General features: G+C 47.4%; 2 protein-coding genes across 4 annotated transcripts in view; one reads left to right on the top strand and one right to left on the bottom strand.

The window, feature by feature from the left end:
* The window catches only part of engase (endo-beta-N-acetylglucosaminidase), a 12,748-nt gene extending 9,907 nt beyond the window's left edge, over positions 1-2,841 (bottom strand). For 2 of the 3 annotated variants that reach the window (XR_011179713.1, XM_069177286.1), the window contains exons 1-4: positions 2,682-2,841; positions 2,011-2,087; positions 1,694-1,895; positions 1-107 (exon numbers count right to left, since the gene is read on the bottom strand). The exon at positions 1-107 is cut by the window's left edge and continues 42 nt beyond it. Coding sequence is in view for 2 of the 3 variants with exons in the window: in XM_069177286.1 (XP_069033387.1) it covers positions 1-107; positions 1,694-1,895; positions 2,011-2,087; positions 2,682-2,773 (478 nt within the window). In the remaining variant the exon portion in view is untranslated. Of the gene's footprint in view, positions 108-851; positions 981-1,693; positions 1,896-2,010; positions 2,088-2,681 lie in introns of those variants that run through there. The other variant, XM_069177287.1, reaches the window with a different exon arrangement.
* Positions 2,842-3,981: 1,140 nt separating this feature from the next.
* csnk1da (casein kinase 1, delta a) lies at positions 3,982-21,720 on the top strand. Its single transcript, XM_069177297.1, has 9 exons — positions 3,982-4,493; positions 10,479-10,589; positions 13,199-13,347; positions 15,310-15,538; positions 15,769-15,939; positions 16,037-16,185; positions 16,615-16,783; positions 16,893-17,005; positions 19,072-21,720. Exons 1-9 carry the CDS (start codon positions 4,418-4,420, stop codon positions 19,120-19,122), a joined length of 1,218 nt encoding a protein of 405 aa, XP_069033398.1. The 5' UTR covers positions 3,982-4,417; the 3' UTR covers positions 19,123-21,720.
* The last annotated feature ends 817 nt before the right edge of the window (positions 21,721-22,537 follow it).

The raw sequence follows: 22,537 nt of genomic DNA, 5'->3' as shown, positions 1-22,537 counted from the left end.
CGACCGGAGGAACCGTCACCAGCTGATGAGTGAAGTAGTTGAAGACATCGATGTAGTTCCAGTGGTAGAAGGCGTACGGAGTCGCCGATTTGGCGCCCTGGATGAACCTAAACAACACAAGGAAGAAGGACGGGACGGGACAGCAGGGACAAGATGGGAGGAAGACAGTGGATGAGAAGGACCATCAGGGACACAAAGCAAACAAGTCTTCAAGCAGCTGTGAAACGTCGGCCTCCTGAACTCTGACCCTCTTCAGCCGGAGGTCAGAACTTCAGGCTGAATACTGCAGCCACGATTAAGTAAATGTGACCAGATCTGTCTCATTATGGCTGTTTCTCGAGTATATTTCAGCCAATCAGCAGCCAGCAGTGAGTTCGAAGCGTTTTGGAGCAGGAAGTGACCATATTTGGACAAGCTGGGGGAGGAGCCAGCGGTGGATCTGACTGATCTGATTGGAAACCTGATGATACTACGTCCCGCCCACCGATAGCTGTAACCTGTCTGTTTGATTGACAGCCTTGTGGTGCACAGGGCTGTCAATCAAACAGACACGCCCCCAAAAACAGGTCTTTTTGAATCTTATTTTCTAATGAATGAGGGATTATTTTCAGATGGACGGCTAGAGCACTAATCTGGAAGAGTGAATTTAGCGAATGACATACAGAAAACTCGATGAGAAATTTTATTGACTATGAACTTCATGAGAAGTTGAATGGGAGTCTATGGAGCCGGAGGCTTTTTGGAGCCGACTTCTAGTGGCACTCTGTGGTATTGCAGCTGAAGACACTTCTGCATTGTACTAATTTTTTATATCCAGTCTGGGGTTTCAGCACACAGCTCTGTGTCCTCACTTCATTTCATCCTGTCATGAATCAGTGCAGGAAACAGTGACATCAGAAGATCATCAGGTCACATAGGTCACGGCGAGGTGCCCCGGGTCAGAGAGCTCCGCCTCCGTCAGGTCACGATGACCACAACACTCAGCTCCAATCACCGAGCAGCACAGACAGATCTGAGCTGACCTGCAGTGTCGAGACGACCGCCGCCATCAGACCGCCATCAGACCGCCGTCAGACCGCCATCAGACCGCCATCAGACCGCCATCAGACCGCCGTCAGGTCTGAGACAACTGCAGCCGTCTGACCAGGAAGATTCAAACTATCAGCTGACATCATCTGACAACAGCTGCACAGCAGAGACTCACTCAAAACTAAAAAAAATATTCAGCAGAGGGTCTCAATATGTCCCTGTTGTCTTTTTAAAATATCAAACATCTAAAGAAACGCCCGTTTTATTAGCCATGGAACAAAAACGGGTCCGTTTCCGTCCTGTCAGAGAGGCCTGTGTGTGGAAGAGATCCAGTGATGTTGGTCCGGTCCGGTGAGACGTGTTCACTGTCCAGGGATCAGAACACAGACATGGACCATGAAGAAAAAATTTTCCCCTCGGGGATTAATAAAGTAACTACCTAACCTAACCTAACCTAACCTAACCTAAGTCAACCCTCACTGATTCATCCAACACGTGAACCCTGCAGAGCCTCCGCAGCTGTATGTAAACCGTGAGGGAGACAATCATTCAGAGTACCACATCAGGAGGAAGAGAAGACAATGTCTCCTCCTCCTCCCCTTCCTGCTCCTCCTCCTCCTGCTCCTCCTCTCCAGATGTTTTATTCTTATTTATTCATCCGTACCTGTCGTCCAGGTAGCCCCCCTTCATGTCGTGCGACACCAGGGTCCGATTAGTGCTGCTGGCCAGAGGAGGCTCCCGAGGAGCCAGAGGAACCGATGCCACATTGAAGGGGTTGGCTTCGCTTCGTTTCCACGACAACAGCTCCTCCATCTTCCGAAGCCCACTGCTGATTGGTTCAGTGGTGTCGGGGTCGTAATCTTTGGCTAGAGGAGGACAGGAAGTGAAATAAAAACATGAGGACGCGCGCTTTGGCTCAGACGGCTTCACACCTGAGAAGTTCTGAGAACACCTGAGGACACCTGAGAACGGTCTCCTCACCTGGCAGTGTGGACGGCGAGTACGTGACGACCTCACAAATAATTGAATCACTGGGTTGATCCAAACAAGACTCCATCCTGGGGGCAGTACGAGGTGACCAGATGAGACACGTGCACTGATTTATTGGACAGGTAAGATGCAGCAGCTGCACTGTGACAGAGGAAGGCTCCGCCCCCTTCATTTATTGATCAGGAAACCTCCTTTCAGTGAATAACATCTTAATAAATATGATCCTACCCTACACAGACTTATCAGGAAATACACATTGTGGTTCCGCTTTTCTAAAAACAATACATCACGTCAGCATTAATAAGGACCACCTTCAGGTTACCGGGCTTCATTAACCTTATTAACTGCAGTACTGTGCGCATGCTCCGTTGAGCGTCCCGGTAAACCTGATAAACTCACCTGAGCTTTTCTCCTCAACATGTCTGCTGTGTAAAAAGTGTTTTTAAAGGTAATAAATGTTTATCTGCAGCCGGAGCTGATCAACTTTCAGTTGGATGAAATCAAATTTATTAATAATCCGGTTAATAATCTGCAGTTTTAGATTTCACAGGAAACAAAACTTGTACAGTTCAGTTAAATTGAATTCAATCATGCTGGAGTCCAGCAGCTCGTGAACGAACTCCTGGCATCGCAGGTGAAATGAGAGGAGCTCTCCTGAGTACCGGCTCGGTTCCGTTTGGTCCTTCTTCACGCTGACATCCTCCTCTTCCTCTCCGTCTGCTCCCGTCCTATCTCCGTACCCAGCAGACGCCATTCCTCTGAGTCCAATGCAGACGGAACCGAAGTGACAACAAGGAACTGAGTCCAGAAAAAGGAAGCAGAAAGACGCGTGGCAAGAGCGACGACACACGACTTCCGACTTCCTGCTTCACAATAAAAGCGCAATTTACTTTAACTAAAATGACAAAAAAAGATAAATACATAATAATACCATATTATTGTGTTATTACTATTAATATGGCACTTTGTGCGTATTTTACAACTATTGTTCAACGAAAAAAAGCTGAAGGGTCAAAACATCCATCTGCAATGGAAGTGAAAAACACCTTTCATCACCAAACAGCTGCCAGACATTCATCCACTCGTTATTGTTCATGTGGGAAACAGGATTACTTTACATATAATACCCTCCTTTAATAATCACATTATCATTTACATTTGAATGAAAAATATGTTCATTTTAAAGAAACGGCTACAGATGAATTGAGGTTTTAACCACGTTGCGGCAGCTGAAACTGTTTGTTTATTTGTTTGTTTGTTTATTTGTGGTTATTTCGTGCAGTTTACAGCTCGTGAGAGGATGGACAGAGGCCAGCTGGACAAAGGAACTCATCTTTTGTTGTCGTGCAGACTGAGAGTCTTTGGTTTCGGAGATTAGTCTCTGACAGCAAACCACAAGAGCAGCAACAGGGCGCTGAAGGGGGACGGGACGGAGGCACAGATGGCGGCCAGGAGGACTGTGGGTCACTGAGTGAAAACTTCAAGAAAACGAATTGAAATACACGTGTTTGTTTTTCAATTCGTCCTCTGAGCCTTTGAAACAATTTTAATTAATGTTTTTAATGCTAATGTGTTGCTTGTGGTGTGTTGAAGCAGGAGTTAAACGTGTCAGCGGAAGTTTCAGCTGAAGTGTTTGTTGTACAGAAAGCAGTGAAATCTCTAATGGACCGAGATACAGCAGAATGATCAGTTCTAGTGAAACCTGGAACAAAACCCGACATCCCTGTAAAGATGGAGGCTGGAGACAGGAGGAGGAGCACCAGAAACACTGATCGTGTCAGCTGATCGGAGTATTTCCATGTAAAGTAGTTTAATATTTCAGAGTTAAGTGTATTTTGACTCCTATCGGCCGGTACCGTTGAGTCTGAGTGCGGGTTCGGGCCTGGCTCGGTCAGGCTGTTACTGACGGTGGTGTCCGTTGGGCGCTCTGTGCCGTCACGCTCTCTGGCGACGTCACCTCCCAGCAGGGAAGTGACGTCATGCGCATCCTGCGGAGCGTCGAGCAGGTCCGAACAGAGTTGATAGTCACCGAAGGCAGAACGACCGGTCCCGGGGCTCAATCCTGACAGGAGTCCCTCAAAAATCCAGCTTCATCCGCGGAGAATCGAACCGGACCGACGTCAAAAACAGCGGGAGCAGAAAGTAGACGGTTTAATCTTCGGAACCAGCCCGGTATCGTCGCAATATGAGTTCAGGAGGGTTTTAAAACAAGAGGCGAAAGATCGAGAAAGAAGACCGGATCTGGAGACAGCCTTCACCGGGGACAGGTCTCCTCTGTAACGGACCTCAGTCGTCTGATTCTGCCTCCTCTGCTGTGGAACAAACTCGGGCGGAACCCCGAACCTTTTTATAATCGTTTTTTGGAGGTTTTGGAGCGAGCCGACAGCAGGTCGCCTCCATGGAGCTGAGAGTGGGGAACCGATACCGACTGGGCAGGAAGATTGGAAGTGGGTCGTTCGGAGACATCTACCTGGGTAGGTCCACTTCTCTCCGTGTTCCGGTTTGTTTGTATTCACTCCAGCCCGGTAGAGGGACGTCAGCCCGCCGGTCGGCACCCTCTCCGGGCTGATGGTCGATCAGCTGCTCGGTGTTGGACAACATTAGCATCTCAGCTAGCTGTGTGTAGCAACAGAACCAGCTGCTCGCTCCATTTATATCCGCATTAACCACGTCGGTGTTCACCGGATCCGGTATTTTGTCGGTAACACCGTGAATTCACCTGGAAATGAGCCGCTTTAAGGTGTAACGACTTCCGTGTAGCTCAGCCCTTTATTATCAGTCAGCTAGTTATCCTGGGAGCATCCTGCTTCCGCTCACCTGGAGGCAGCGGAGGAGTCCGGGACCGGGACCGGGACCGGGCCGCACGGTGTCCATCCAGCTACCTGAGGTGGTCGCTAACATCCGGTCTGAACGTGCAGGTGCTGAGCATCCTCCGGTGAGCCCAGCGGGCCGGTTCGGTTTGCTCCCTGTGAGGGAACAAAAGGCTGCATCAGTCTCCCGGAGGTCTCCGGAGGTTAACACCCGGAGACCGAGCTGGGACACGTCTCCGGGCACATGAGGCTCCCCGGAGAGCACGAGAGACATCAGGGACATGTCAGAGTTTATACTGAGGGACATGTCAGAGTTTATACTGAGGGACATGTCAGAGTTTATACTGAGGGACATCAGGGACATGTCAGAGTTTATACTGAGGGACATGTCAGAGTTTATACTGAGGGACATGTCAGAGTTTATACTGAGGGACATCAGGGACATCTCCTGACAGGCTGCTTCCACTTTCCACAGCAGGAAAGCGTGAGATTTAATTGTGATGTCACCATCAGTAAGTTTCATGGATCTGCTTTTCGTATCACGTAAAATGACTGGAAGTTGTTTTTTGAACGCGATGCTGTTGAAGAGATAACACGGGGTGGAAGCATTTCAACAAACGTGGACAGTAAAATGAGTCCTGGTGTGTTTGACTTGTGTCAATCAAGTCAACACTTTCCTCCTCAGCATCCACACAGTCCATCAGCAGCATGTCCACCAGGGACGAGCATTTCAATCCAAACTACTCGGTGTTCACTGGGAACTGTTGGACTGTAATTTAAAGGCTGTTTGGTGTCTTTTATCGACGTTTGAATTATTCTCCACATCAGTGGATCACTTGGATCCAAATAACACGCGGTCACGTGTTTCTTTGAGCTCTTCATCGAGCATGAATAAACACATCAGACTCTGTCGGTCTCTGCAGATTGATTTTCCTGATGATGTGTTCGCAGGTCGGTGTCGCTCTGTGTCGTCGGTGTCTCGGTCAAATCGACGTAACTAAAAGGTTTAACAAGAAACTTGAAGCAGACTGCAGCTGAGTTCATGCTTCAGCTCCACTCACGAGATGAGAAGCAGTTTGTCTTCTGCTGAGGACACGGTTTGTCCTCCTCGGTGTCTTTTTGCTGCTCTGACGATGCAAAACAGTAAATATAAATAATGTAAATGTGTTTTCAGAGCGGGTGTAGCTGCGGCTCTCTAACGTTGATTTTAATGTATTCCTTCACACACCTGCTCATTCAAAGTTCTTCTGTGTGTCAGATGTTCTGGGACATCTACCAAAGTTGTCCTGACAGACAGGTAAGCTGGATCAAACACCTGACGAGGTCAAACCTCCTCCTGCAGCCACCGTCATGAACCTGCGTTCCTCAGCAGCTTAATGAAGGCTTTATTGGATCCCGCCTATCTTCCACATGACCTGTTGTTTGCACTGATAGTGAGAGCTGCCAGCTGGTTGTATAATCACGTTGTGCTTTGTAGCGCCCCCCCCCCCTCCAACCCCCTGCCTCCCTCCCTCCTCCCTCCTCCTCTGAGTTGCTGGTGACTAATGTGATGTAACATTGTTGATCAGCCTGAACACTGAGGGCTTCTGTGGAAACCGCCCATCCTGCAGCGCTGCCAGCAATAATTTCATCGTAATATTTTTAAAAACATTTAAAACACAACAAGAGCATCTCAGAGGAAATCAAAGTTGGCCGGTGAAGCAGAGCTGCAGCTGTCACTCTTAACATGAACACTCCCGTACAGTGTGAAGGTGGCGGCGGCGCCAGTGCTGTCTGAGAGCTGGACTCTGCTCATGATGGTGGGAGAGGCTGTGTGTTACTGGCAGGAGGAGGGGAGCTGTGGCCGGGTCCAAACCTGGCAGAACAGCAACATTAACCTGTCGCCTGTTTGAGAGGTTCGTCACCACAAAATGTTATCAGTGCACAAAGACTGCACGAGCGGTTAGTCAGGTGTCTGAGTCACGCAGTGTTTTCTGTTGAATCTCTTATCTGATGGTTCGTGTTGAAACACGCTCCAAAGGTTTGGATGCTGGAAGTTTCCGCTCATCGAGGCCGGCTGGCTGACGTCAGGAAGGCTCGGTATCACCCGAGAAGTCGTTATAGAAAGCTGATACCACATATCATTAAACCTTTGATCAGAGAAACATCCAAGTCAGTTTCAGGTAGAAATGTTTTCTTTTGTTTTCTTTTTTTCTTGTTCCAAACTTGTAAATATATAATTGGGAGGATTAGAGGATGGAGGATGAGGTTGAACACCAGGAGAGGAAGTTTCAGTGGAAACATCTCAGGTTGGGATTTTACAGGGAGTCGTGGGTCGGACTATTTACTGGCCCGGTGCTGTCGCTTCCTGGACTCACTGCAGGCCAGCGGGCTTCTTTGATAAATGAGGGTTTGAGTAGAAGTTTTTTTTTTTTTTTTTAACCATTGGTCTCTTCACAGTCAGCGGGGGGTCACCTGTCACCAGTAACACAGTTAAACACAGCGTAGTTTGACGTGGCCTGACAGCCCACATTTACCTGACGTAAAGGACGTAGCTGTGCTGTCAGTCATGTATTTGTGGCCTCGGGGATTAAAACGATCTTGCGTCACAGCAGTACAAACGTCTTAACGTAGAACTGGACCAGCGGATCCTCGGTACTCTGAAGGGGCCCCTGCAGCGTGTGCTGAACGGGACGGGTCGGCTTACATAAGCAGAGGTTGCGTGGAGGTCGTCCTGGAGCTGCTGGAATAACAGAGCCGCTCCGACGTGCTCGGACCTGGTGCTGCTCACGGCACAAGCTTTGTTCTGCTGTTGCCGTGGCGTTGGTGGTTATGTTGATGTCATCTCAGATGTACTTTTCTCTAACTCAGGAAGTTGTGAAATCTGGTCTGAGTATTGTGTGTTTTTGCTTGCAGCTACATGCAGAGGGGTCATAAAGGAGTTGAGTTTCTCAGCAGGAAGTGAATGAATGCAGCACGTCACTGAGGACACACTCTGAACATCATCTCTGGACGTACCAGCTCACACTCACCTCACAGCCCTGCGTTCGTTACTTCTAAATCTAGTGGCTCAGAGCACTTTTTCACTTCTGAGTCCAAATGATGAGCAGCCATCAATAAAATAATTTATTTCATTCACAGTCACGCAACCAGTCGTTGTCATCAACTGGAGTAACGTGGTCACTTCGCCTGTCTCTGCAGTGCGTGTGCGCTGTGTTGAGTAACACCCTGATGAGGCAGGACATGGTGTTAACAAACCGCTTTTCATTCTTTAAAGTTTTTGGGTTCCTACTTGGGGAAGGTTGACTTGTTTATATTTATTCATCACAAGATGATTTACTGCAGCCCGTCATTACTTATTTGCATATTTCAGATGTGATACTTTCAGTTTGCTGTTTGTGAAGCCGTGCAGAGAAACGTGTCCGAACATGTTTCAGCCGCAGTACTGCAGGATAAACACACACACACACACACACACACACACACACACACAGAACCTGCCCTGGTCAGCGGGGGGCTGCATTCCCCACAAAAATCTGCCCAGACAAATCACATTCCTGTGAAGCAGGAGAGCAGAATGAAACTCTGGTTCGCTCCGTTGCTGAGAGCCCTGCATCTTCTTCACTGCTGCTGGTGATTGATTGATTGATTGATTGATTGATTGATTGATTGATTGATTGATTGATTGATTGACCAAACCTAGCACTGGAGCTGTAAGTCGCCGTGAGTCGAGTGTCTTTGTGTTGAAGTGACACTTAAACAGCAGAACAGCGCTGGTTTACACGTCACTCACTGATGGGAATCATTCCTTTAGTAAGCCTTTGTTCGACTTTAAATGACCGACACGGATGAGTGAAACTGAATTTAAAACCTTTTTGTGACCTTTTACAGTGTTAAACTAATCAAAGACAGCACGGGAACAATGGACTCAAAGGAACGCTGTTAGTGGAGTAATAAAGGAGCTGAAATATAACTGAGTATTTTAAAGCACTGAGCTGGGAGCGCTGAGCGGGCGTGTTGTCGTGTTGAAGAAGCCTGTTGCCATGGCGCCACAGTTCAGGTGGTTCATGGTGGATGTTTTCCCCTCAGACGACCCAGAAGGCCCCTGTGGAACTCAGTGTTGGCAGTCTGACTCTGGGGGATGAATTCACGGTGACACAAAGGAAACCCAGCTGGTATCTCCTGAACCTCTTCGGTCTCAGACAGTGAAGCGCCGCCCCCTCTTGAAACGTGAACGTCACTCAGACCACTGCTCGCAGAAACGTGTGAATCTCCGCTGCTGGTGTTGATCAAGAGATGAAACTAAGTATTTACTCTCAACGTTCTGCAGCAGGTTACAGCGTTACAGTCAACATGAGGTGTCTGACAATCATATATAAAATGTATTATTGGTATTTGTAAGTGTTATACCTGATGTGGCACACACCTGTATGTCCCATCTTTTATTAACGTGCTGTATATGCAGAAAGGAAAAAAAATACAATAATAAACCTTCACATGATGAGAAATAAGGCAAGAAAAGAATGGGTCCAAATCTGTATGCAGTTTTGTCATGAAATGAAAACATGACATGAAGGAAGGGGGAATAAAAAACATCTGTTTAATGGAGCCTTTTCATAGTTTTCTTGTGTATTGATCATGACCCTGTTGAACAAAGAAAACCATTTTATGTCAGATGCAGCCGTCCATCCAACCGAACCTGAAGGGTCGATGTTTGATTTCTGTCCATGTGGGTGAAGTGACCCTTTAAAGTTACTACCCCCCCCCCCCCCCACACACACACAGACACACACACACAGACACACACACACACACACACACACACACACACACACACACACACACACACACACACACATTAGGTTGGATATTGATCTGATGACCCAGCCGGGCTGATGGATGTCCTCTCATTGAGCTGCACGGAGGAGAATCAGCAGATTTGCCTCGTGCTCTTTGTTTTGCTGTTTCTTTGTGAAGCTGCAGCAGCTCCTGCTGGCAGCTCGTACGCCCACGTGCTCCCAGGCCTTCCTTCAGCGCTACTGAACCAGTCCTTGTGGTTAAACCTGAGCTTTAAACAGCCGTGGGCCTCCGTGTGCAGCTCATCCCACCCACATGATATCACCCAGAGAAATGGATGACTCTCCATCGGGCGAGCTGCTCCTCGTAGGAGACCGTGTGTGTTAGAGAGAGAGAGAGAGAGAGAGATGGGATTGCGTAACCTGGTGTCCAGTTACGGTTCCCGGGGAGGGAGCTGGACCCTGTAACCATATTTAGTCAGAGAGCAACTGAAGCACAGATGTGTCTGTTTCAGAGGGATCTCCCAAAATCCTGCAGCGTGTGAACGGACGCGAGCTCCCGAAGCAACGACAGCTGGGAGGAGTTTGTGCTGCAGAGCAGAGTACATGTAGATTTATGAGGTTCCTGGTTCCTCTGGGGCTCGTCGATAAAGGAAACTGGTGTGATTTGGATGTACATGATTAACAGATTTATTTTGGACGTTGCCCCGGCAGCATTACTGAGTGACCACATTGCTTTCAGATCAGATACTGTTAGATTTTATTAATCCTGTGTTTGTGTGAGACAACCTGGGAGTGTAGAGGCTATAAAACTGAACCATGTGACGTGTTTTTAATAAACTAACCTCTGCGTCCGTCTGTCTGTCTCTCCCAGGTACTGATATCTCCGTCGGAGAGGAGGTCGCCATCAAACTGGAATGTGTGAAGACCAAACACCCACAGCTCCACATAGAGAGCAAGATCTACAAGATGATGCAGGGAGGAGGTACCTGACACGGGAACACACACACACACATTCAGGACCGAACCCTCGTTCATATTTACGTGCACTTTAACCTCTGCGATCGCAATAATTAACGCCAATTCAAGCAAACTGAGCTTGCAGATTTGTTTTAATTCACACGATTTTTCAGCAAAAAATGTCGTCAGCAGAATCTCTGATTTTACGCATGAAACTCACTTAAAACTCCTCAAATTACATCACAATTCTTGATCGCAACAATCACATAAAAACTCAGTGAAATCCTGGAGGGACTGAATAAAACAGCTTCCATCCATCACCGTAAACCACCAACACAGAACAGGGTCAAAGCCTCTGACAAGCTGCGTTCATGGGAGAACCAGCTGCAGGTGGTGACGGGTGGAGGTCGGGTGTGGCCTCGTCTCCTCCAGGTAATGAACCTTTGAATAGAGACCTGAGGTTTGGCTCATAGGCTCTTCAGCACAGAGATCTTCTTACTGTGACTGTTGGAGGCATATTGCCAATAAAACACAATAAATGGCCGACACACGTCAGTAATGTCAGCATGGCTAAAAGCCCGTGTGAAGGTCTGGAGGTTCTACAGGACAGAATGAGAGACACCAGTCTGAGTCCGTCTTTAAATGTTCTGTCTGCTCAGTAATGCTGCTGGTTGAAGACAACGGACAACTGCCTTCTCCGGTCCTCCTCAGGCACCGCAGGAGTCCTGCATGCCTCTCTGCATACATCTCTGCATGCCTCTCTGCATACATCTCTGCATGCATTCCCTGCATGCATCTCTGCAGGGAGCTGCACAGGTGGCTGCTGGAGCACGCTGCACAATGAGCCTTCTGTGCTGGCTCAGGATTTCTCCGTGTCCTCATGAGCATGTTCTGTCTTTAGAGGCAGTTTGTCTCCGCACACGCATGCATTTGTATTTCTGTTCCAGCAGGGCTGGATTTATTGAGACACAGAAGCTAACCCAGACCGAGGGATATATATAAATAGTTGGTGTGTGTGTGTGTGTGTGTGTGTGTGTGTGTGTGTGTGTGTGTGTGTGTGTGTGTGTGTGCGTGTGTGTGTATAAGGTGCTGATCAGCAGCATTTCGTGGCCGTCTGCCTGTAGAAGGAAATGCCAGATGGCCTCTCGGCCTCGACAACCTCAGCCAATCAGAGCTCACGCTGAACCAGCTGGTCTGTGTGGAGCGAGCTGGTCACATCTTCAGGATGTCCTGTGTGTGTTACACACTGGTGTGTATCAGCAGGGTGAGCTGACATGGAGGGAAGAGTTCTCCTCTTATTCTCAAGTTGAGCTTAGTATTTACTGATCTGATGAAAACTCTGAGAACACGTTTGCACTCTGATAACCCTCACAGACCTGTGGGTACTTGTGCCGGTCTGTAATGTGATCCGGCACACACACACACGCACACACACACACGCACACACACACACACACACACACACACACACACACACCGTGCTAAACAGCAGACGTGTCCATATGTCTCTGCTCTAATGGACCCTGCGGATCGGACCTGCGGTGTTTCTCTGATGATTCCATGACTGATGAAACTAATCAGTGCAAACAGAAGACGAAACATATTCAGTTTGACACATTTCTTGATAATCATACTTCTGTTTCCACCAATCAGCAGCTTCCAGAGCTGCTCTCACGCACATGCTGTCTCCACGTACACATGTAAAAACTACCGTTGAAACCCAGTTCTGCACACATGGAGATTCTCCAGGAAGGAACTGGTGAAATGGGGTTCCTCTAATCGCCACCTGATTACAGGAACCAGGTCTCTGCTTCTCATGACGGATAAGAAATCTGCTTACTGCAGGAAGCTGTCTGTAACCCAGTTAGTGAACTACAGTTCAGACCTAATCTCAGCACCTAAATAAGGTCAGACAGGCAGCAGCTGCACACTTCAGACTGTCCATCTTTAAAAGACAGGAACACACATGATCACCTCCTAATAATGAAGGACTTTACATTAAACGTACCTTGAAGCAGGTGTTAGGTTTGATCTTCAGTGCTGAATTCACTGAATCCGACTTTATCTTTATACTAACATAAGAAGTCATCATGAGGACTTATGATCTGCAGGCTTCTTACGTCACACCAGACACACTGAATGATGGGTAACATAATAATAACAAGGTGTGTTTCAGGGATGTAAATGAAGGCTGTTTTAATTGTTGATCTTCTCAGTCGTTCTGTTATAGATAGATGTTATCGGTTAGGTATTCACATTACTCTGTCCTCCTCACTGAAGAAACTTCGTCTTCTTATCTCCCTGTTTTTTCCAGTCTTACATGAAAACGTAGTGATTAGATTCATATATTTAATGGACAGTGATAGTGCAACGAATTACTTTTACAAGTGAACTAAGGTGATTCCTCAGATTTGAGTGACAGTTGTAATGCCAGTGTGACTGTATTCATCTCCTTTGCCACCGAGAGGAGACGTGACTCTCAGGACCATCGTGGTTCAGCGGTCACTCACCAGTTTATTGTTGGTCTGTTTTGGAAATATTCAAGGTGCATATGAGAGACTTATTTCTTGCAGTGTGTTCGTGTGTAACTAACCGTTTCCTTCCTGTTCTGCTCCGACCTCTGACCTCTTTCAGTGGGTATTCCTACGATAAAGTGGTGCGGGGCTGAGGGCGACTACAATGTGATGGTGATGGAGCTGCTGGGTCCCAGTCTGGAGGATCTGTTCAACTTCTGCTCCCGGAAGTTCAGTCTGAAGACGGTCCTGCTGCTGGCGGACCAGATGGTGAGAGCTGCTTCTGCTTTACAACACGATACATGATCTGTGAGGATGTGGAGGAGTTTTTGTAAGAGTTGCATGAGAAGGTGGACGCCACAGCCAGGCGCTGGTTAGCTTAGCTTAGCATAAAGACAGGAAACAGGGACACAGCCAATCACAACCATCAATGACGTCACCCGTTGGTTTGTGAACATTATGAAGCCTCCAGTTCAGATTCTGTCCGTCACCATCTTTGCTAGTTCGGAGCATTTTGGAGCAGGAAGTGACCATATTTGGACAAGCTGGGGGAGGAGCCAGCGGTGGATCTGGCTGATCTAATTGGAAACCTGACGATACTACGTCCCGCCCACCGATAGCTGTAACCTGACTGCACCACAGGCCTGTCAATCAAACAGACAAGCCCCCAAAACACATCTTTTGAAGCTTATTTTCTAAAAAATTTTTTTATAGATTATTATTATTGTTATTAATTTTATCGACTGGGAATTTGATGAGAGAAGTTGAATGTGAGTCTATGGAGCTGGAGGCTTTTTCAAGCCGACCTCTAGTGGTACTCGGTGGTATTGCAGCTTAAGACACTTCTGCATCGGAACCATTTTTCCGACCTGGAAGCTACGAACACTTTTATATTCGGTCTGTGGACAAAAACAAGTCTGGTTCTGTTCGGTCACTAATTCCACCCTGAAGCACCTCGCCTCACCTGCACAAACATTAAAATGAAAAAATAACAAGTTGTCTCTGACGTGCTGCAGACTGTGTTTTTACAGGGAGCAGTTGCTAGGTAACCAGTGGTGATGTTAAATCCACAACTCTCCGAGTCATTTTTACACTCTGGTTTTAAAAAGAGAGACTTAATGAGTGACTTTACAGTTAGTGGAGGTTTGTTCATGTTGTACTTTTTAAAGCCGGTAGTTGCTCTGTAGTTTCCAAAAGCATCAGAATGAATATGAGCTCAAATCCAGAGAGAGAATGATCCATAACTTCAGAACCAACACAGCATCCATTGTATCATGGCACAACCCGGGACCCAGCTTCAGAAAACCTGGTGGAGGTTTGGTCATTCAGCACGAACACTGAACTGAACACTGAGGAGAGACCGTTTGACTGACCTCATGTCCTTCTCTAAGTTCATGTGTCAATCAAAAATCACTCTCAAGGTTTCTGGAGCAGCTCTGAGTTTGGAGAGGAAACTCAGCAGAACCTCAAAGGTGCTCATAAGAAGATTTTGTGACCTCTGAACCGAGCCAGGCTGTTTCCAGTTTTTGTATTCACCACACAGACATGAATACAATTCAGCTTTCAATCCGTCCAGGAAATCACAATCTTTCGATCACATTAATTAACCTAATTAATTCAAGCAAACTCTTCAAGCACAGTGTGATTTTTTTTTTTAATTCGTCATCAGCAGAATCTGAGCTGAAAGTATTAACAGCTTAAAGTAAATCTGTTCAAACAAAACTCTCTTTCTTACCAACAATAACTCCTCATTTCCGATCAGAAAGCCTCTGCTCCTGTTTTCGTCACCAAATAAAACAGGAAGTGACGGGGTTTGTGGGAACTGTGTTCTTCACATTAAAATGATCTGATTAAATGTTTATTATCAAACAAGTGATTCCATATTACTGGATGTTAAATGAGTTTTCTCCACACGTCCAGTTGTCAGAGACGTCTCTTTGTTTGTTTCATCCAGCAGGTCTATGTGTTGAATGAACATGAATTAAACAGCATCTAAAGCTCTTATTTTGACAGCTGATGTAGTCCTTGTTTCTATATTCCAGTCACAGACGCTCTGTTCTGGAAACATACGCAGCTTTTAGGACCTTGTAGGAACTTTGAGCCTCACGGTTCTCTAAGTTTAATAAATAAATAAAAAAGATTCAAACTAAAATATTTCTGTGATGTGCAGCATGATTATTTTCACAGGAAGTTGCAGCTCACTGATTGGTCGTCTCCTGTTCTTCCTTCCAGATCAGCCGCATCGAATACATCCACTCTAAGAACTTCATCCACCGGGACGTGAAGCCCGACAACTTCCTGATGGGACTCGGCAAGAAGGGCAACCTGGTCTACATCATCGACTTCGGCCTGGCCAAGAAATATCGCGACGCCCGCACGCACCAGCACATCCCCTACCGCGAGAACAAGAACCTGACCGGCACCGCCCGCTACGCCTCCATCAACACACACCTGGGCATCGGTAAGACCCCCCCACACACACACACATACACACGCACGCACACACACACACACACACACACACATACACACCGACCTGCTGGACCAGACTCAGCCTTCCTCGCTGACTGTCCTCCTCGCTGACTGTCCTCCCCTCTGATTGTCCTCCTCGCTGACTGTCCTCCTCGCTGACTGTCCTCCCCTGTGACTGTCCTCCTCGCTGACTGTCCTCCCCTGTCCCTGTGTCTACAGAACAGTCCAGACGGGACGACCTGGAGTCCCTGGGATACGTCCTCATGTACTTCAACCTGGGCTCTCTGCCCTGGCAGGGCCTGAAGGCCGCCACCAAGAGACAGAAGTACGAGCGCATCAGTGAGAAGAAAATGTCCACGCCCATCGAGGTCCTCTGCAAAGGCTACCCCTGTAGGTTTGAGCCTGTGAATGACATCGCCATGGTAACACCCCCTCTCGGGGAGCTCTGTCTGACGCTGATCCGTTCTCGTCCTCTTCGTCCCCACAGCGGAGTTCGCCACCTACCTGAACTTCTGCCGCTCGCTGCGCTTCGACGATAAGCCCGACTACTCGTACCTCCGTCAGCTCTTCAGGAACCTGTTCCACCGGCAGGGCTTCTCCTACGACTACGTCTTCGACTGGAACATGCTCAAGTTTGTAAGTCCTGTTTCACCCCATCACTCGCACGGTTACCGTGGTGACTCAGCTGCAGGCAGAGCTGAGGTTGACAAACACAAAATATTAGGTGACACAATTACTGAGGTCTGAGCCCTGATTGGCTGCTCTGAACATTAAATCAAGCGCTCCCCTCTGACAGGTTCACTCTGACAAAATCACACTAACATTTTTTGACAGTTGATTTAATTTGTTGAGGACTTTAAACATACAGAGACCAAATCTTTTCATGTATTCTGTCACGGATGAAGGAACACAGTGAGCGGAAGAACGGGGCGGCGGCCTGTTAGTGTGTTCAGCCTGCTCTTACTTCCTGTTTATCCTGTTTGCATAGTCAGACAACAGAACAAACAGCCTCAATATGTCTCCAAAGTGCTGCCGCAAAAATAACGTGCGTATGTCGTGTGTCAGGGCGCCAACCGGGCCGTGGAGGACGCGGAGAGGGAGCGTCGGGAGCGGGAGGAGAGGCTGAGGCACAGCAGGAACCCCGCGGCCCGCGGCATGGCCTCGGCCGCGGGGAGAGTCAGGGCCGCTCCGGAGGTCGGAGCACCATCCCCACTGAACCCTGCCTCACACACAGGTAGACACACACACACACACACCTTCTGTTTACATGAAGTAAACACACAGATACTGTCTGTAAACTTCACATCGTTGACTGGAACCATGTGAACCTTGTTGCCCTGCAGGTATGGAGAAGGAGAGGAAGGTGAGCATGCGTCTTCATCGTGGAGCGCCCGTCAACATCTCCTCCTCAGACCTGACAGGACGCCAGGACGCGTCCCGCATGTCCACCTCACAGGTTAGTCCCGCACGGACAGACATCCATGTCAGACACGTCCGTTACTGATATGAACCGAGGAGATCACCGCATGTTTAAAACAGGAAGTGTATGTCAGACAACACGTAGAGGAGTTCCTCTTTCAATGGAATTCGTTGGTTCATTCCTGTTTTCACTGACATGAAGAAACCAGCAGCAGCAGTTGTGAAACAGCAACAAGTCCGTAAGTTAAAGCTGTTAAAGCTCAAACACGTGTCATCACAGCTCGACACGGCAGAAACCAGCATATGATATCATGAAGTACACTGTAGTCAGCATGTAGGACCCAGTCTGGTATCTGTCCTGCTCCCACCCTGTCAATGCTGGACATCCCATAAAATACAAAGCAGCGCTGACCTTCATGCTCCAAACTCTCATGACTCTCTCCTCACTGGTTCTGTTTGGAGAATCAGCTGGAGGTCCGACAGGAGGCGCTGCAGAACTCTGCTGTTGGACAGCTTCATTTGTCCTTTGTTCTCCGGCTCTGAGTGGACCCATGGCGCCCTCTGCTGGCCGAGCCGCAGAACAGGCAGTAAAAGTCTAAAACCGTCTTCTCCAACCAGCAGCTGTCGTTCTGTCAGTGGTGTGTTTTCATGAGTGAATCTGATCAGCTACAGACTCATAAATCAGCAACATGCTCAGATGAACTGCAGATATTTCTCTGTGCTGTGTGGAGTTGATACAGAACCTTTAGTATTTCATTATAGCAGGATTAACGTGGTTCTTCTCTGTATCTTTGTCTTCTTTCTTTTTTCCTTACAGTTTTAGAAACAGGACAAAGAATTCGGTCTGATTGAAAACAATCTGACGGGTTTTAGTTTTTTGTATTCAGTGTTGCTGTAGAAATGGTTAAATGTGGGGAAGATGGCCTGGGAGGGGTCATCTTTTGTTTTGTCTACATGATCTCTGCTCATTAATAATCCAAACACCAATGAATAATTCACATTATTTGCGTGTGTTGATATGATGATGACAGCATCGTGTTCTGGTGTTACTGACGGGCTGGTTTCTCCTCTGACCTTGGTCCTATACAGAAGAGAGAGAAAAAATACAGAGCAAAGTGAATTAGAAGTAATTATTTAGCTCTTAATTAATAGTTGGACGGTGACAGGAAACACAGAGAATCCAGACGAATGGTGATGAACAGAGAAGGAAACGCGAACGTTAAAATTTGTCCGTTCAGAACAAAAACAAAGGAGACATAGTTCCCCGGACAACCAGAGGAGAGCGCTAATGGGTCGATAGGTGGTTCACATTTACAGCTCCTTCCTGCTTTCTGGCTGGCTGCTGATTGGTGGATTTGAACCTGCTGCTGCCCCGCCCCTCACAGACACAGAGATAAAATCAAGTTCTGCATTTGTTTTTGCCACTGAAGGAGTTCTGATGTCATCAAATCCAGCAAGAAAACGACTTTGACCCTCCCTCCTTCACACTGTCGGTCCAAATCTGTTATTCAGCACATCGGATCAGAATCAGAACCGTCGTCCTGCCGCACATGAATGCAGCGCAGCACCTTGACGTGAACGGAGCCGGAGGAGGTTCTGTCCTCTGTGACTCGGTGATCCGAGTTTCAGGAACGATCCGAACTTATTGATCGCAACTCGAGTGGTCCAATCTGATCTGCGCATGCAGATGGAAATCCTCATTTCTGGTCTTATCCACATTGGTTGCTATGGTGATCATATTGAGTGTAGAAGGAGAACGAGTGGATATAAACAAACCAGCACGTTACTACTGAGCTGCAGATGAAAGTTTGAGAGACGGGGGAGGCATCCTTCCTCCCTTCCAGAGAGACCAGCTGTGATTGGCTCCCTGTCTGTGTGATGGACACTTTGAGTGGTGTCTTTGATGGATTGAGCTCCCTGAGGACAGAGACGTGCTCGCTGGTCCCCCCGCAGCCTGTGTTTGTGCTAAGATAAGCTAATCATGAGCACCAGGCTTCTCTAACTCCTGGCGGGGAAGTGTGGTGCTCCTCGCTCTCGCTGTATTGTGATGCTGTCGATGACCTCATCATAGAAGTGACATCATTCTCCCTGTGTGTCCCTCAGGCTCTGTCCCGGGTCACACCCAGCGGCCTCCAGTCTGCGGCTCCGCGGTGAAACCCTCCCATCCACCCGAGCACCATGGAGGCCTCAACATGCACCACCTGCAGCGCACGCAACACACACACACACACACACACACACACACACACACACACACACACACACACACACAGTCTCACACACACAGTCTCACACACATAAACAGGACTCTTAAACGCCACAGAAGACTGCCAACTAATGCACATGAACCTGCTGCGCTACGGATCACTTGACACAAGGAGAGGTGCACAGCTGGGAGAGTGTGTGTGTGTGTGTGTGTGTGTGTGTGTGTGTATGTATGTCTGTGCGTGTGTGTGTATGTCTGTGTGTGTCTTTGTGTGTCTGTGCGTGCGTGTGTGTGTGTGTGTGTGTCAGAGAGAGATGGGCAGGTGGAGAACAGTTTGGTTGCCTGGACAACCACCTTGGCAAAGTAGCAGCCATCCTTTTTCCTCCTGTCATGGGAAATGTGGAACCTCCCCTCCTCCTCCTCCTCCTCTTCCTCCTCCTCCTCCTCCTCCTCCTCGCTGGTGTTGAAGCCATGGATTCCCTTTTCTCTGGCATCTTCTGTTTTTTACCTTCCGATTGTACGTGTTTTTATTGGTTAGCATTAAGCCGTCTCCTCCAGCCTGTCAGACGCCGCCGAGGGTTTAAAATGGAGACGGACGAGTCGGTTAGTTGTTGAAAATAGTGTGTGGGATTAGTTTTAATTACAAAAACAAGGAGACGTGTGATCCATCACGGCAGAGTCCACATTTCTTCTTTTAGCTGTTTGCAGTAGACGCGATGGGACGGGAGCCTCTCGGTATGTTTCTTTCGAAGGTGAATCCCATCGTGTGAGTTGCTTTTTGTGTCGATGTGCTCCTCAGGTGCGTTGCAGCAGGACGTCGTAGTGGATCCAAAAAGACGTTTAGTTGGTGTCTTCAGGTTGTGACTGCAGTGAAGCTGTGAAGAGAATCTGCACACCGAGCGGACGGCGTGGGGCTTTTAAAGACGGTGCAAAGTGATGTGCTTTTAGTGTGCGTGTGGTTGTGTCTTGGGGTATACACACTCACAGGAGGGGGTGAACATAACAAGGGGTATTTTCTTTTAGTTTTTTTTACTCCTCAGCCTCAGTCGAGAGCGTCCGCTTCCATTTTTAGTTTCAAGCCCACATTTTCTACCGAGACTTCTGTAAGACTTGATCTCTGCCGGACGCCACAAAAAAGGTATTTTTCAGAGTTTTAGGAGAAGAAAACTGATTAATTCTGTTTCTGTTCAGGATCATCGGAGGAACGACTCCTGGTGACTCCGACTGACTTCAATTTCACACGTACTCAGTCTAATATTGTGTGTGTGCCATTAAACAGCATTTAACTCCAGGGCTGCACAGCTGGAGACAGTTAGTGTGTCCTTGAAACCATTAAAGGGACATTGGACTCCGTATTGATTCTTCTTTAGAGCTGTTTATCTGGGAGTGCCACATCTTCATTGGTGCACAGTGCTGAACGAGAGTGGCCTTTGGAAATTAGATTCTGTAAATTGAATCCCAGTTTGAAAGCATCAGCAGCGAGCGGAGTATGGAAGCTGTGTTGTTGTTGGTTTTTTTTCTACAGAATAAACAGGAAAATTAAAAAAACATGTAGAATTTACAGCTGCTTTTATTTTGTAGGGAATATTAAAGTAGATACACCTGGCACACGGAGCACGATAAAATGAGAGACACCGGATGGAATAAATCCTCCGGTGTGATCCAACCAATCAGATCAAATGTCTCTGGTGCTGCCCCGCCCTCTTCAGAGGGTCCGACCAATGATGTGAGAGCTCTGGTAGAAAATGGGCAGGTTTGGATTAATGTGTGAACAGAAGCAGGAGGTTTTGGGGAGCAGTGAGTGCTAAGAGCTGTCCCAGCTGGTTCCTGGCTCGGTTCTGGCTGGTTCCTTGCTCGGTTCCTGGCTGGTTCCAACTGGTCCCGGCTCAGTCCCGGCTGGGTCCCGGCTCGGTCCTGGCTCGGTACCAGCAGTCCTGCACCTACGATCCCCCGCAGACTCGCCTCCACGATTCAATCTGAGGGGTGCAGATTTTAAAGTAGAAACTTGTTGATGTGATAGACTGGTTGCAAAGTGTTGTAGGCCATTTTCTGTAGTGGGTGGGGGAGGGTTGTAGTGGTAACTGTACATGTTTGTTCTGTTGTTGTGTAGGATTGTGCGTCTCCTCTGTCCACCTCAGAGCCTACAGGTCTGACAGGGGACGACCGTGTTTGCAGGGATGGGAAGGCCTCACTCCGGTAGAGTTTTTTTCTGAAATCTTCTTCACTCGCGGGCTTGAAAAACATAAAGTGGTGGATTAACCTGTTTGTCTCACTGATGATGATAAATGCAAGTACACTTTACGTGGGCTACGTTTTCCAGTGTGTGTCTGCCTCACTCCGTCTTTTCTTATTTTGTGTCTTCATGTCTCATTTTACGTTGAACTGTGCGGTGGTGATGACGGCTCATGTCCCACAATGCATTTCTTACTGTGGACTCATGGGGAATCTGTCTTTCCACTCCCACCTTAAGACTTTTGCTCCTCATTTGTAATGCCACTGTATTTGTGTATTTTAAAATTGTGTAAATAAATTAAGAAGTACTTGTACGTGTTGATGTTTATTGACTGGACTGCCTGTAAATTAGTTTTGTATTTTTTTGGTTGAGGCCATCCTTTATTTCTCCTGATGGTGGCGCCAGAGGAACGGTCATGGGCTTTGCTGACTAGAAATACCTGAGGTGAATATTTCAGAAAATCTGTCCCCACTTCTCAGACAAATGATTAGATATCGTCCTTTAATGACCAATTATATCTGACCATGTTGTATAAAAGCTGCCCGGACCAGCGCTGTCCTCACGTCCTCCTCACGTCCTAGAGAAACAGGAACAAGGAGAACTGGTTGCGTCTTCTGTCCCCCATTAAAATATTTAAAACAAATACTTTATAGACTTGCATGAAATTTTAAACACTCAGAAACCCTTGAGGAGAAATCCCACTCATTACATTTCCTGTAGCGCCACCATGAGGCCGGTGCTTGTGGCTTGAGTGAATATTGGAAATTTGTGTTTCCATAAGAATGTAGATTTAATTTCAGCTGTACTTTGAGAGGGAAACAGGACCAGATTAGCTGATTGAGAAATGGTGAATCTTATATTTTACTGCATAAAGACAGACCCTCTTCAGCCGTTATTAATAGTTTCTGTAAACTTTTAAAGAAAAACTGCGACAGCCTCCCAAACAGTATCAACAGTATCCCAGTCCAACTTCTCATATAATGAACAATAATAACACCTCCTGAGGAGAAAAGATATTAAATGTCTATAATAACAGATTTATGGCAAACACAACAGAATATTCCAGCAGAAGAGCTTTCCAGAATCGAGACTTTGACAGACTGATAGTAGACCTGCAGTTATTTCTCTGT

Source organism: Embiotoca jacksoni, unplaced genomic scaffold, assembly GCF_022577435.1.
Source record: "Embiotoca jacksoni isolate LCO1_2020_lvr unplaced genomic scaffold, fEmbJac1.0.p SCAF_71, whole genome shotgun sequence".
Lineage (NCBI taxonomy): Eukaryota > Metazoa > Chordata > Actinopteri > Embiotocidae > Embiotoca > Embiotoca jacksoni.
Note: the sequence above shows the minus strand (reverse complement) of the source record. Positions and strands in the feature narration are given on the sequence as shown.